The sequence below is a fragment of the Oncorhynchus mykiss genome, chromosome 18, assembly GCF_013265735.2.
Source record: "Oncorhynchus mykiss isolate Arlee chromosome 18, USDA_OmykA_1.1, whole genome shotgun sequence".
Taxonomy (NCBI): Eukaryota; Metazoa; Chordata; class Actinopteri; order Salmoniformes; family Salmonidae; genus Oncorhynchus; species Oncorhynchus mykiss.
In genome coordinates, this window is record NC_048582.1 from 7,103,560 (window position 1) to 7,113,041 (window position 9,482).

A 9,482-nucleotide genomic window follows, 5' to 3' on the forward strand; every position below is an offset into this window, starting at 1 on the left:
ACAGCCACATTTCATCTGTGAACTGACAGCATTTTGTAAAAGGAGAAAGTCCTCTTTTAACAGTTTATATATTGATGAATTAAACATGAATGTAAGGTAAAAATGCCAGACGACTACAAATACAGTCACAACACTACAGCAACAAAGTCGTCCTTCGTCTCTCAACACATGGAAGAGATATTGTCCACGTCAGGAAGATTGTCCCCAATCGTCTGCCGTAGTCACAACACTACAGCAACAAAGTCGTCCTTCGTCTCTCAACACATGGAAGAGATACTGTCCACGTCAGGAAGATTGTCCCCAATCGTCTGCCGTAGTCACAACACTACAGCAACAAAGTCGTCCATCGTCTCTCAACACATGGAAGAGATATTGTCCATGTCAGGAAGATTGTCCCCAATCGTCTGCCGTAGTCACAACACCACAGCAACAAAGTCGTCCTTCGTCTCTCAACACATGGAAGAGATATTGTCCGTGTCAGGAAGATTGTCCCCAATCGTCTGCCGTAGTCACAACACTACAGCAACAAAGTCGTCCTTCGTCTCTCAACACATGGAAGAGATATTGTCCATGTCAGGAAAATTGTCCCCAATCGTCTGCCGTAGTCGCAGCACTACAGCAACAAAGTTGTCCTTCGTCTCTCAACACATGGAAGAGATATTGTCCGTGTCAGGAAGATTGTCCCCAATCGTCTGCCGTAGTCACAGCACTACAGCAACAAAGTTGTCCTTCGTCTCTCAACACATGGAAGAGATATTGTCCATGTCAGGAAGATTGTCCCCAATCGTCTGCCGTAGTCACAGCACTTGGCCAATGTCTCAGAAGAACGCCTTGTAACTTCTGTCAACAACAAGAGCTAGCAGTAAAGACACGTGACCAACTGGATTTGAACCTCGGGTCTCTTGTGTCCCACAAGACTGTGTTAGCCTGTTGAGCTAAAGCCTAGGCATTAGCTAAGCTCGGGGAGCTAACGCAAGTCTTCAGGTCTTAGTCCAGGATAGTTCACCTCATCACCACCTCCTTTATGTAACAGAGACCGCCCTGTCTGTCTGACCCGGGATTCGATCCCACTTCTACAATGACACTTCACGCTCCAGCCTGGTCCCACATCTGCAAGACAGTACAAACAGATCTGGGACCAGGCTAACTCCTCTCTACAAACAGATCTGGGACCAGGCTAACTCTCTACTTCCTGGGGCAGAAGGCAGCCAGACGTTGCTTCTTGATGGGGAGGATGTGGATCTCCTGTGAACTGACCTTCTTCAGTTTGATGGCCTGTCTGTTCCTGGGGAGGTTAGGGTCCTTCTGCTCCACCACATGGTGTCCTCTGGTTAGAGGCAGAGAACCGTAACACTGATGTAACAGCGCCCCCGTGTGGCCGGAGGAGTCGTGTTGTTTAATAGACAGGCTCTTACTGGACAGCCCTGAGAGAGACTTGATCTTCCCACAGAAGATGGCGGTGGTGGGGATCGCGTCTTTGACCGCCACGATGACTTTGGCTGTTTGAGAGGTGTGAAAGATCTCAAAGTTGGAGCTACCGCTGCTGCTACTGCTCTTGGGCTCGCTGCTGGGTCTATTACCGCTCCCACCTCCATCCACAACCGCCCACTGACGCCGTCTACTGAATTCTACATGGGTTACACCGTTCAACAGGCTCGGGTGGTGGTGAAGCTTCTGAGTGCACTCCGCAGGCTTTAAGACCTCCAGAGAAACAGATGTAGTGCCCTCGGGTGAAGGGAGCCAAGCTGTAGTAGTGCCCTCGGAAGAAGTGTGCCAGTCCCGCGATGAAGGACGCTCTTTTCTTTTCTGTTTACTAGCTACAGACAGGTCGAGGACAGTGTCATCGTGTTGTTGAAATGCCATTTCCTGCTTTGGTTGTATTATGGGAGGGGATTTCACTGATAGGTCAAGCACCTCCCCCTCGGGGACCATGGCAACAGAGGACAGAGAGGCCATTGACGATGGAGGGTAAAGAGTCATAATGTTACCGTGTGGTGGAGGACTGACGATCTCCTCATAGTTAGTCTGTGTGCTTTTAGTCACCATACAGGCTGGTTTAGAGGGGTCAGAGAATCCTTTGGACTCCTGGCTCTGTGGGACGGGGATAGGGAGAGGGATGGGTAGAGGCACAGGGAGAGGAACAATGACAGGGTAGGGGACCAGGAGGGTGGCAGGGGGTACCAGGGGGGCTAGCGGGGAGCTGTAGGGGTAGGAGAGGGGTGGAGGTTGGGGTTGGGATGGGGGGAACGAGGCTGAAGCAAAGGGGTCAGTTGGGGTTGACCCCGCTGGGTGACAGGAAGAGGAGTTGGGGTTGGTCTGTGCAGAAAACAGGTCCTGTATGAGGGCAGCGAATGCCGGGTTCTGGAGGATGGCATGAATACCTAGGAGAGAGAAAGAGAGACGATGGTTGTATTACTACAATCGGAGGGATCACACACCAATAGTCGACAGCTGAATTACTATATACCATTACAATTACCTGGGTCCTGGGCTGGAGGTCCAGGTAGTTTCTGATCCAGGGCTGGAGGCTGGCAGAAGGCCAACGAAGCCATGGAAGAGGTCTGAGGTTGGGTGTGACACAGCAGATTGTTCTGCAGGAAGGACAGGGAAGGGCAAGGGGGAGTCTGCTGGAGCATCGCTCCCATGGTGTTCAGATGCTGGAACACATGCTGCTCCAGGACCAGAGGCAGGGAGAGACCAGGGCCCTGGGAGAGGGAGCCCAGGGAGAGAGGCCCCTGGTGGGTCAGGAGGTACGGAGGGATCCCCTGGGGAGGGTTTCCTCCAGCCATCTGTTGGAGGGGGTGGATGGGCAGCATCACAGGACTGTCCCCCAGACAGAGAGGCTGAAGCACGGTGGCAGCCACCTTGACAGCCACCCCTTCTGGAGCCTCGGCGCTGGGACTGACCATGGTGGGGGACGCTGGGATAGTTATCATATGTGAAAGGCTTGGTTTCTGATTAGCCTGGCCAGGAGAGCTGATGCGTGAGGCCTCGCTTGCAATCAGCTGGGTGGCAGTGTTCTCTACCTTTCTGACCCCCTCTCCACCACCTCTTCCTCCTCCACTACCTCCCCCATTCTGAGGAAGGTCAGCTACATGCTCCGAGCAAAGATCCTCCATCTTCTTTTTCCTCAAAACATCCACTGGAGTCTGATCTTAGGACAGGAGGGCAATGGTTACTGTGGCCATGGTTACTGTTTAGCAGAGTCACAGACCGGCATCTAACCTGACGGGGGAAAAGAGAAAAGGCTTGTTTTAATGGAAAATGAAGTGGACAAATATGGGTCGTTAGTCAGAACTAGAACTGGCAAGTTAGCAAAGTAAAGTAAGAGAAAACAACAAGGTTCAGTGTTTATTCAGTGTTCATGTGGATGAAAGCAGAGTAGACTTGGAGCTTCATGTCCCAGTCCCTCCTGCTGTGGTTTAATGAAAGACCCCGAGGACAAACTGTTGGGCTTGACTTGGTTCAACTCAAAATGAACACTAAATCACTTCTAAATCCTCTTGTCTTTTCCAAATCCCCCAGTATTACCCTTGAACCTGCTAGTGATGTCGGTGTCCCAAATAGCACCCTATTCTCTGTCTAGTGTGTTACATTTGACCTGAGCACTATGAGCCCTATGGGCCCTGGTCAAAAGTAGTGCACTATAAGCCTAAGTACAATAACTAACATTGCCAGCACCAGTACATTTATTAAAAACGTGTTTCCCTGGCAGGCATAGATTAAGCAGGAATGTAATTTCATAAGGGTCATGTTTAGCCTGGTTTAATTGAGTTAGATTGAACAGAAGGTGGCTCATGTCTTTACAGAGACCTGGGAGGGAGAGAACCTGTAATAAATATAGCTGAAGCACTGACACAAGCTCACAGCTGACGTAACACTTGTTTTAGCAGCAGAACAGAGAACACAGGAAATCTGTTATTTTGTTCTCCAACATATCGACCAAATACAGGAAACAGGATATTTCTATAATGACCATAAAACTAAAACTAGACTGGATCAATATGAACAACAGTCCACCATTGTCGTGTTTTAAACCAGAGATAAAACTAGACTGGATCAATATGAACAACAGTCTACCATTGTTGTGTTTTAAACCAGAGATAAAACTAGACTGGATCAATATGAACAACAGTCCACCATTGTCGTGTTTTAAACCAGAGTTAAAACTAGACTGGATCAATATGAACAACAGTAAACCATTGTTGTGTTTTAAACCAGAGATAAAACTAGACTGGATCAATATGAACAGCAGTAAACCATTGTCGTGTTTTAAACCAGAGTTAAAACTAGACTGGATCAATATGAACAGCAGTAAACCATTGTCGTGTTTTAAACCAGAGTTAAAACTAGACTGGATCAATATGAACAACAGTCCACCATTGTTGTGTTTTAAACCAGAGTTAAAACTAGACTGGATCAATATGAACAGCAGTAAACCATTGTCGTGTTTTAAACCAGAGTTAAAACTAGACTGGATCAATATGAACAACAGTCCACCATTGTTGTGTTTTAAACCAGAGTTAAAACTAGACTGGATCAATATGAACAACAGTCCACCATTGTCGTGTTTTAAACCAGAGTTAAAACTAGACTGGATCAATATGAACAGCAGTAAACCATTGTTGTGTTTTAAACCAGAGTTCTGGAAAACCTTCACAGAGCAATTTAGATGAGTATGACTCCTGATTATGTCTAAATATGACCAGAAGCAGAACTAGTCCTTGCCTGTCACCAGTCCTCCCAGCTTCTCTCCTATCTATTAGATGTAAATGTTTTGTGGGGGAAGCCATTGGCTTTAGCCTGGTCTCAGATCTGTCTGTGCTCTCTTGACAACTCCAGCGCATTGCTGTGACAGAAATGGAGTTGGCAAGACAGCGCAGACAGATCTGAGACCAGGCTATTGTGCGGTTGGATCAGGCTGGATATTCCTCCTCCCCTCAGTTAGATCAGGCTGGATATTCCTCCTCCACTCCATTAGATCAGGCTGGATATTCCTCCTCCACTCAGTTAGATCAGGCTGGATATTCCTCCTCCACTCAGTTAGATCAGGCTGGATATTCCTCCTCCCCTCAGATCAGGCTGGATATTCCCCCTCCACAGTTAGATCAGGCTGGATATTCCTCCTCCACTCAGTTAGATCAGGCTGGATATTCCTCCTCCACTCAGTTAGATCAGGCTGGATATTCCTCCTCCACTCAGTTAGATCAGGCTGGATATTCCTCCTCTATTCAGTTAGATCAGGCTGGATATTCCTCCTCCAATCAGTCAGATCAGGCTGAATATTCCCCCTCCACTCAGATCAGGCTGGATATTCCTCCTCCACTCAGTTAGATCAGGCTGGATATTCCCCCTCCCCTCAGATCAGGCTGGATATTCCTCCTCCACTCAGATCAGACTGGATATTCCTCCTCCACTCAGTTAGATCTGGCTGGATATTCCCCCTCCACTCAGTTAGATCTGGCTGGATATTCCTCCTCCACTCAGATCAGGCTGGATATTCCTCCTCCACTCAGTTAGATCAGGCTGGATATTCCCCCTCCACTTAGTTAGATCATGCTGGATATTCCCCCTCCACTCAGTTAGATCAGGCTGGATATTCCTCCTCCACTCAGTTAGTTAGATCAGGCTGGATATTCCCCCTACAATCAGTTAGATCAGGCTGGATATTCCTCCTCCCCTCAGATCAGGCTGGATATTCCTCCTCCCCTCAGTTAGATCAGGCTGGATATTCCTCCTCCACTCAGTTAGATCAGGCTGGATATTCCTCCTCCACTCAGTTAGATCAGGCTGGATATTCCTCCTCCACTCAGTAAGATCAGGCTGGATATTCCTCCTCCACTCAGTTAGATCAGGCTGGATATTCCTCCTCCACTCAGTTAGATCAGGCTGGATATTCCTCCTCCACTCAGTTAGATCAGGCTGGATATTCCTCCTCCACTCAGTTAGATCAGGCTGGATATTCCTCCTCCACTCAGTTAGATCAGGCTGGATATTCCCCCTCCACTCAGTTAGATCAGACTGGATATTCCTCCTCCACTCAGTTAGATCAGGCTGGATATTCCTCCTCCCCTCAGTTAGATCAGGCTGGATATTCCTCCTCCACTCAGTTAGATCAGGCTGGATATTCCTCCTCCACTCAGTTAGATCAGGCTGGATATTCCTCCTCCCCTCAGTTAGATCTGGCTGTATATTCCCCCTCCACTCAGTTAGATCTGGCTGGATATTCCTCCTCCACTCAGATCAGGCTGGATATTCCCCCTCCACTCAGTTAGATCAGGCTGGATATTCCTCCTCCACTCAGTTAGTTGGATCAGGCTGGATATTCCTCCTCCACTCAGTTAGATCAGGCTGGATATTCCCCCTCCACTTAGTTAGATCAGGCTGGATATTCCTCCTCCACTCAGTTAGATCAGGCTGGATATTCCTCCTCCACTCAGTTAGATCAGGCTGGATATTCCTCCTCCACTCAGTTAGATCAGGCTGGATATTCCTCCTCCACAGTTAGATCAGGCTGGATATTCCTCCTCTATTCAGTTAGATCAGGCTGGATATTCCTCCTCCCCTCAGATCAGGCTGTATATTCCTCCTCCCCTCAGATCAGGCTGGATATTCCTCCTCCAATCAGTCAGATCAGGCTGAATATTCCCCCTCCCCTCAGATCAGGCTGGATATTCCTCCTCCCCTCAGATCAGGCTGGATATTCCTCCTCCCCTCAGATCAGGCTGTATATTCCTCCTCCCCTCAGATCAGGCTGGATATTCCTTCTCCAATCAGTCAGATCAGGCTGAATATTCCCCCTCCACTCAGATCAGGCTGGATATTCTTCCTCCACTCAGTTAGATCAGGCTGGATATTCCCCCTCCCCTCAGATCAGGCTGGATATTCCTCCTCCACTCAGATCAGACTGGATATTCCTCCTCCACTCAGTTAGATCTGGCTGTATATTCCCCCTCCACTCAGTTAGATCTGGCTGGATATTCCTCCTCCACTCAGATCAGGCTGGATATTCCTCCTCCACTCAGTTAGATCAGGCTGGATATTCCCCCTCCACTCAGTTAGATCAGGCTGGATATTCCTCCTCCACTCAGTTAGTTGGATCAGGCTGGATATTCCTCCTCCACTCAGTTAGATCAGGCTGGATATTCCCCCTCCACTTAGTTAGATCAGGCTGGATATTCCTCCTCCACTCAGTTAGATCAGGCTGGATATTCCTCCTCCACTCAGTTAGATCAGGCTGGATATTCCTCCTCCACTCAGTTAGATCAGGCTGGATATTCCTCCTCCACTCAGTTAGATCAGGCTGGATATTCCTCCTCCACTCAGTTAGATCAGGCTGGATATTCCCCTTCCACTCAGTTAGATCAGGCTGGATATTCCTCCTCCACTCAGTTAGATCAGGCTGGATATTCCTCCTCCACTCAGTTAGATCAGGCTGGATATTCCTCCTCCACTCCATTAGATCAGGCTGGATATTCCTCCTCCACTCAGTCAGATCAGGCTGGATATTCCTCCTCCACTCAGTTAGATCAGGCTGGATATTCCCCTTCCACTCAGTTAGATCAGGCTGGATATTCCTCCTCCCCTCAGATCAGGCTGGATATTCCTCCTCCCCTCAGTTAGATCAGGCTGGATATTCCTCCCCAACTCAGTTAGATCAGGCTGGATATTCCTCCTCCACAGTTAGATCAGGCTGGATATTCCTCCTCCACTTAGTTAGATCAGGCTGGATATTCCTCCTCCACTCCATTAGATCAGGCTGGATATTCCTCCTCCACTCCATTAGATCAGGCTGGATATTCCTCCTCCACTCCATTAGATCAGGCTGGATATTCCTCCTCCACTCCATTAGATCAGGCTGGATATTCCTCCTCCACTCAGTTAGATCAGGCTGGATATTCCTCCTCCACTCAGTAAGATCAGGCTGGATATTCCTCCTCCACTCAGTTAGATCAGGCTGGATATTCCTCCTCCACTCAGTTAGATCAGGTTGGATATTCCTCCTCGACTCAGTTAGATCAGGCTGGATATTCCTCCTCCACTCAGTTAGATCAGGCTGGATATTCCTCCTCCACTCAGTTAGATCAGGCTGGATATTCCCCTTCCACTCAGTTAGATCAGGCTGGATATTCCTCCTCCACTCAGTTAGATCAGGCTGGATATTCCTCCTCCACTCAGTTAGATCAGGCTGGATATTCCTCCTCCACTCCATTAGATCAGGCTGGATATTCCTCCTCCACTCAGTCAGATCAGGCTGGATATTCCTCCTCCACTCAGTTAGATCAGGCTGGATATTCCCCTTCCACTCAGTTAGATCAGGCTGGATATTCCTCCTCCCCTCAGATCAGGCTGGATATTCCTCCTCCCCTCAGTTAGATCAGGCTGGATATTCCTCCTCCACTCAGTTAGATCAGGCTGGATATTCCTCCTCCACAGTTAGATCAGGCTGGATATTCCTCCTCCACTTAGTTAGATCAGGCTGGATATTCCTCCTCCACTCCATTAGATCAGGCTGGATATTCCTCCTCCACTCCATTAGATCAGGCTGGATATTCCTCCTCCACTCCATTAGATCAGGCTGGATATTCCTCCTCCACTCCATTAGATCAGGCTGGATATTCCTCCTCCACTCAGTTAGATCAGGCTGGATATTCCTCCTCCACTCAGTAAGATCAGGCTGGATATTCCTCCTCCACTCAGTTAGATCAGGCTGGATATTCCTCCTCCACTCAGTTAGATCAGGTTGGATATTCCTCCTCGACTCAGTTAGATCAGGCTGGATATTCCTCCTCCACTCAGTTAGATCAGGCTGGATATTCCTCCTCCACTCAGTTAGATCAGGTTGGATATTCCTCCTCCACTCCGTTAGATCAGGCTGGATATTCCTCCTCCACTCAGTTAGATCAGGCTGGATATTCCTCCTCCACTCAGTCAGATCAGGCTGGATATTCCTCCTCCACTCAGTTAGATCAGGTTGGATATTCCTCCTCCACTCAGTTAGATCAGGCTGGATATTCCTCCTCCCCTCAGATCAGGCTGGATATTCCTCCTCCACTCCGTTAGATCAGGCTGGATATTCCTCCTCCACTCAGTTAGATCAGGCTGGATATTCCTCCTCCCCTCAGATCAGGCTGGATATTCCTCCTCCACTCCGTTAGATCAGGCTGGATATTCCTCCTCCACTCAGTTAGATCAGGCTGGATATTCCTCCTCCCCTCAGATCAGGCTGGATATTCCTCCTCCACTCAGTCAGATCAGGCTGGATATTCCTCCTCCACTCAGTTAGATCAGGCTGGATATTCCTCCTCCACTCAGTTAGATCAGGTTGGATATTCCTCCTCCACTCCGTTAGATCAGGCTGGATATTCCTCCTCCACTTTTCAGGACACATTGAAGCCTAGGTTACTCATGGACATAGAAAATGTTCCATAGAAAATCTCCAATCTCCTATAATATTAAAAGGAAACTGAAAGGAGAGCTAA

At 48.5% G+C, this 9,482-nt stretch overlaps 1 protein-coding gene across 2 annotated transcripts in view; it reads right to left on the minus strand.

Annotated features, from left to right (window-relative positions):
* Nucleotides 1-704: 704 nt before the first annotated feature.
* The window catches only part of LOC110527179 (retinoic acid-induced protein 2), a 29,487-nt gene continuing 20,709 nt past the window's right edge, over nt 705-9,482 (minus strand). Inside the window, exons 2-4 of one of the 2 annotated variants that reach the window (XM_036951534.1) lie at nt 2,480-3,225; nt 1,174-2,381; nt 705-1,139 (exon numbers count right to left, since the gene is read on the minus strand). In XM_036951534.1, coding sequence (XP_036807429.1) covers nt 1,186-2,381; nt 2,480-3,119 — 1,836 coding nt within the window. In that variant the 5' untranslated portion in view covers nt 3,120-3,225 and the 3' untranslated portion in view covers nt 705-1,139; nt 1,174-1,185. Of the gene's footprint in view, nt 2,382-2,479; nt 3,226-9,482 lie in introns of both variants that reach the window. The other variant, XM_036951533.1, reaches the window with a different exon arrangement.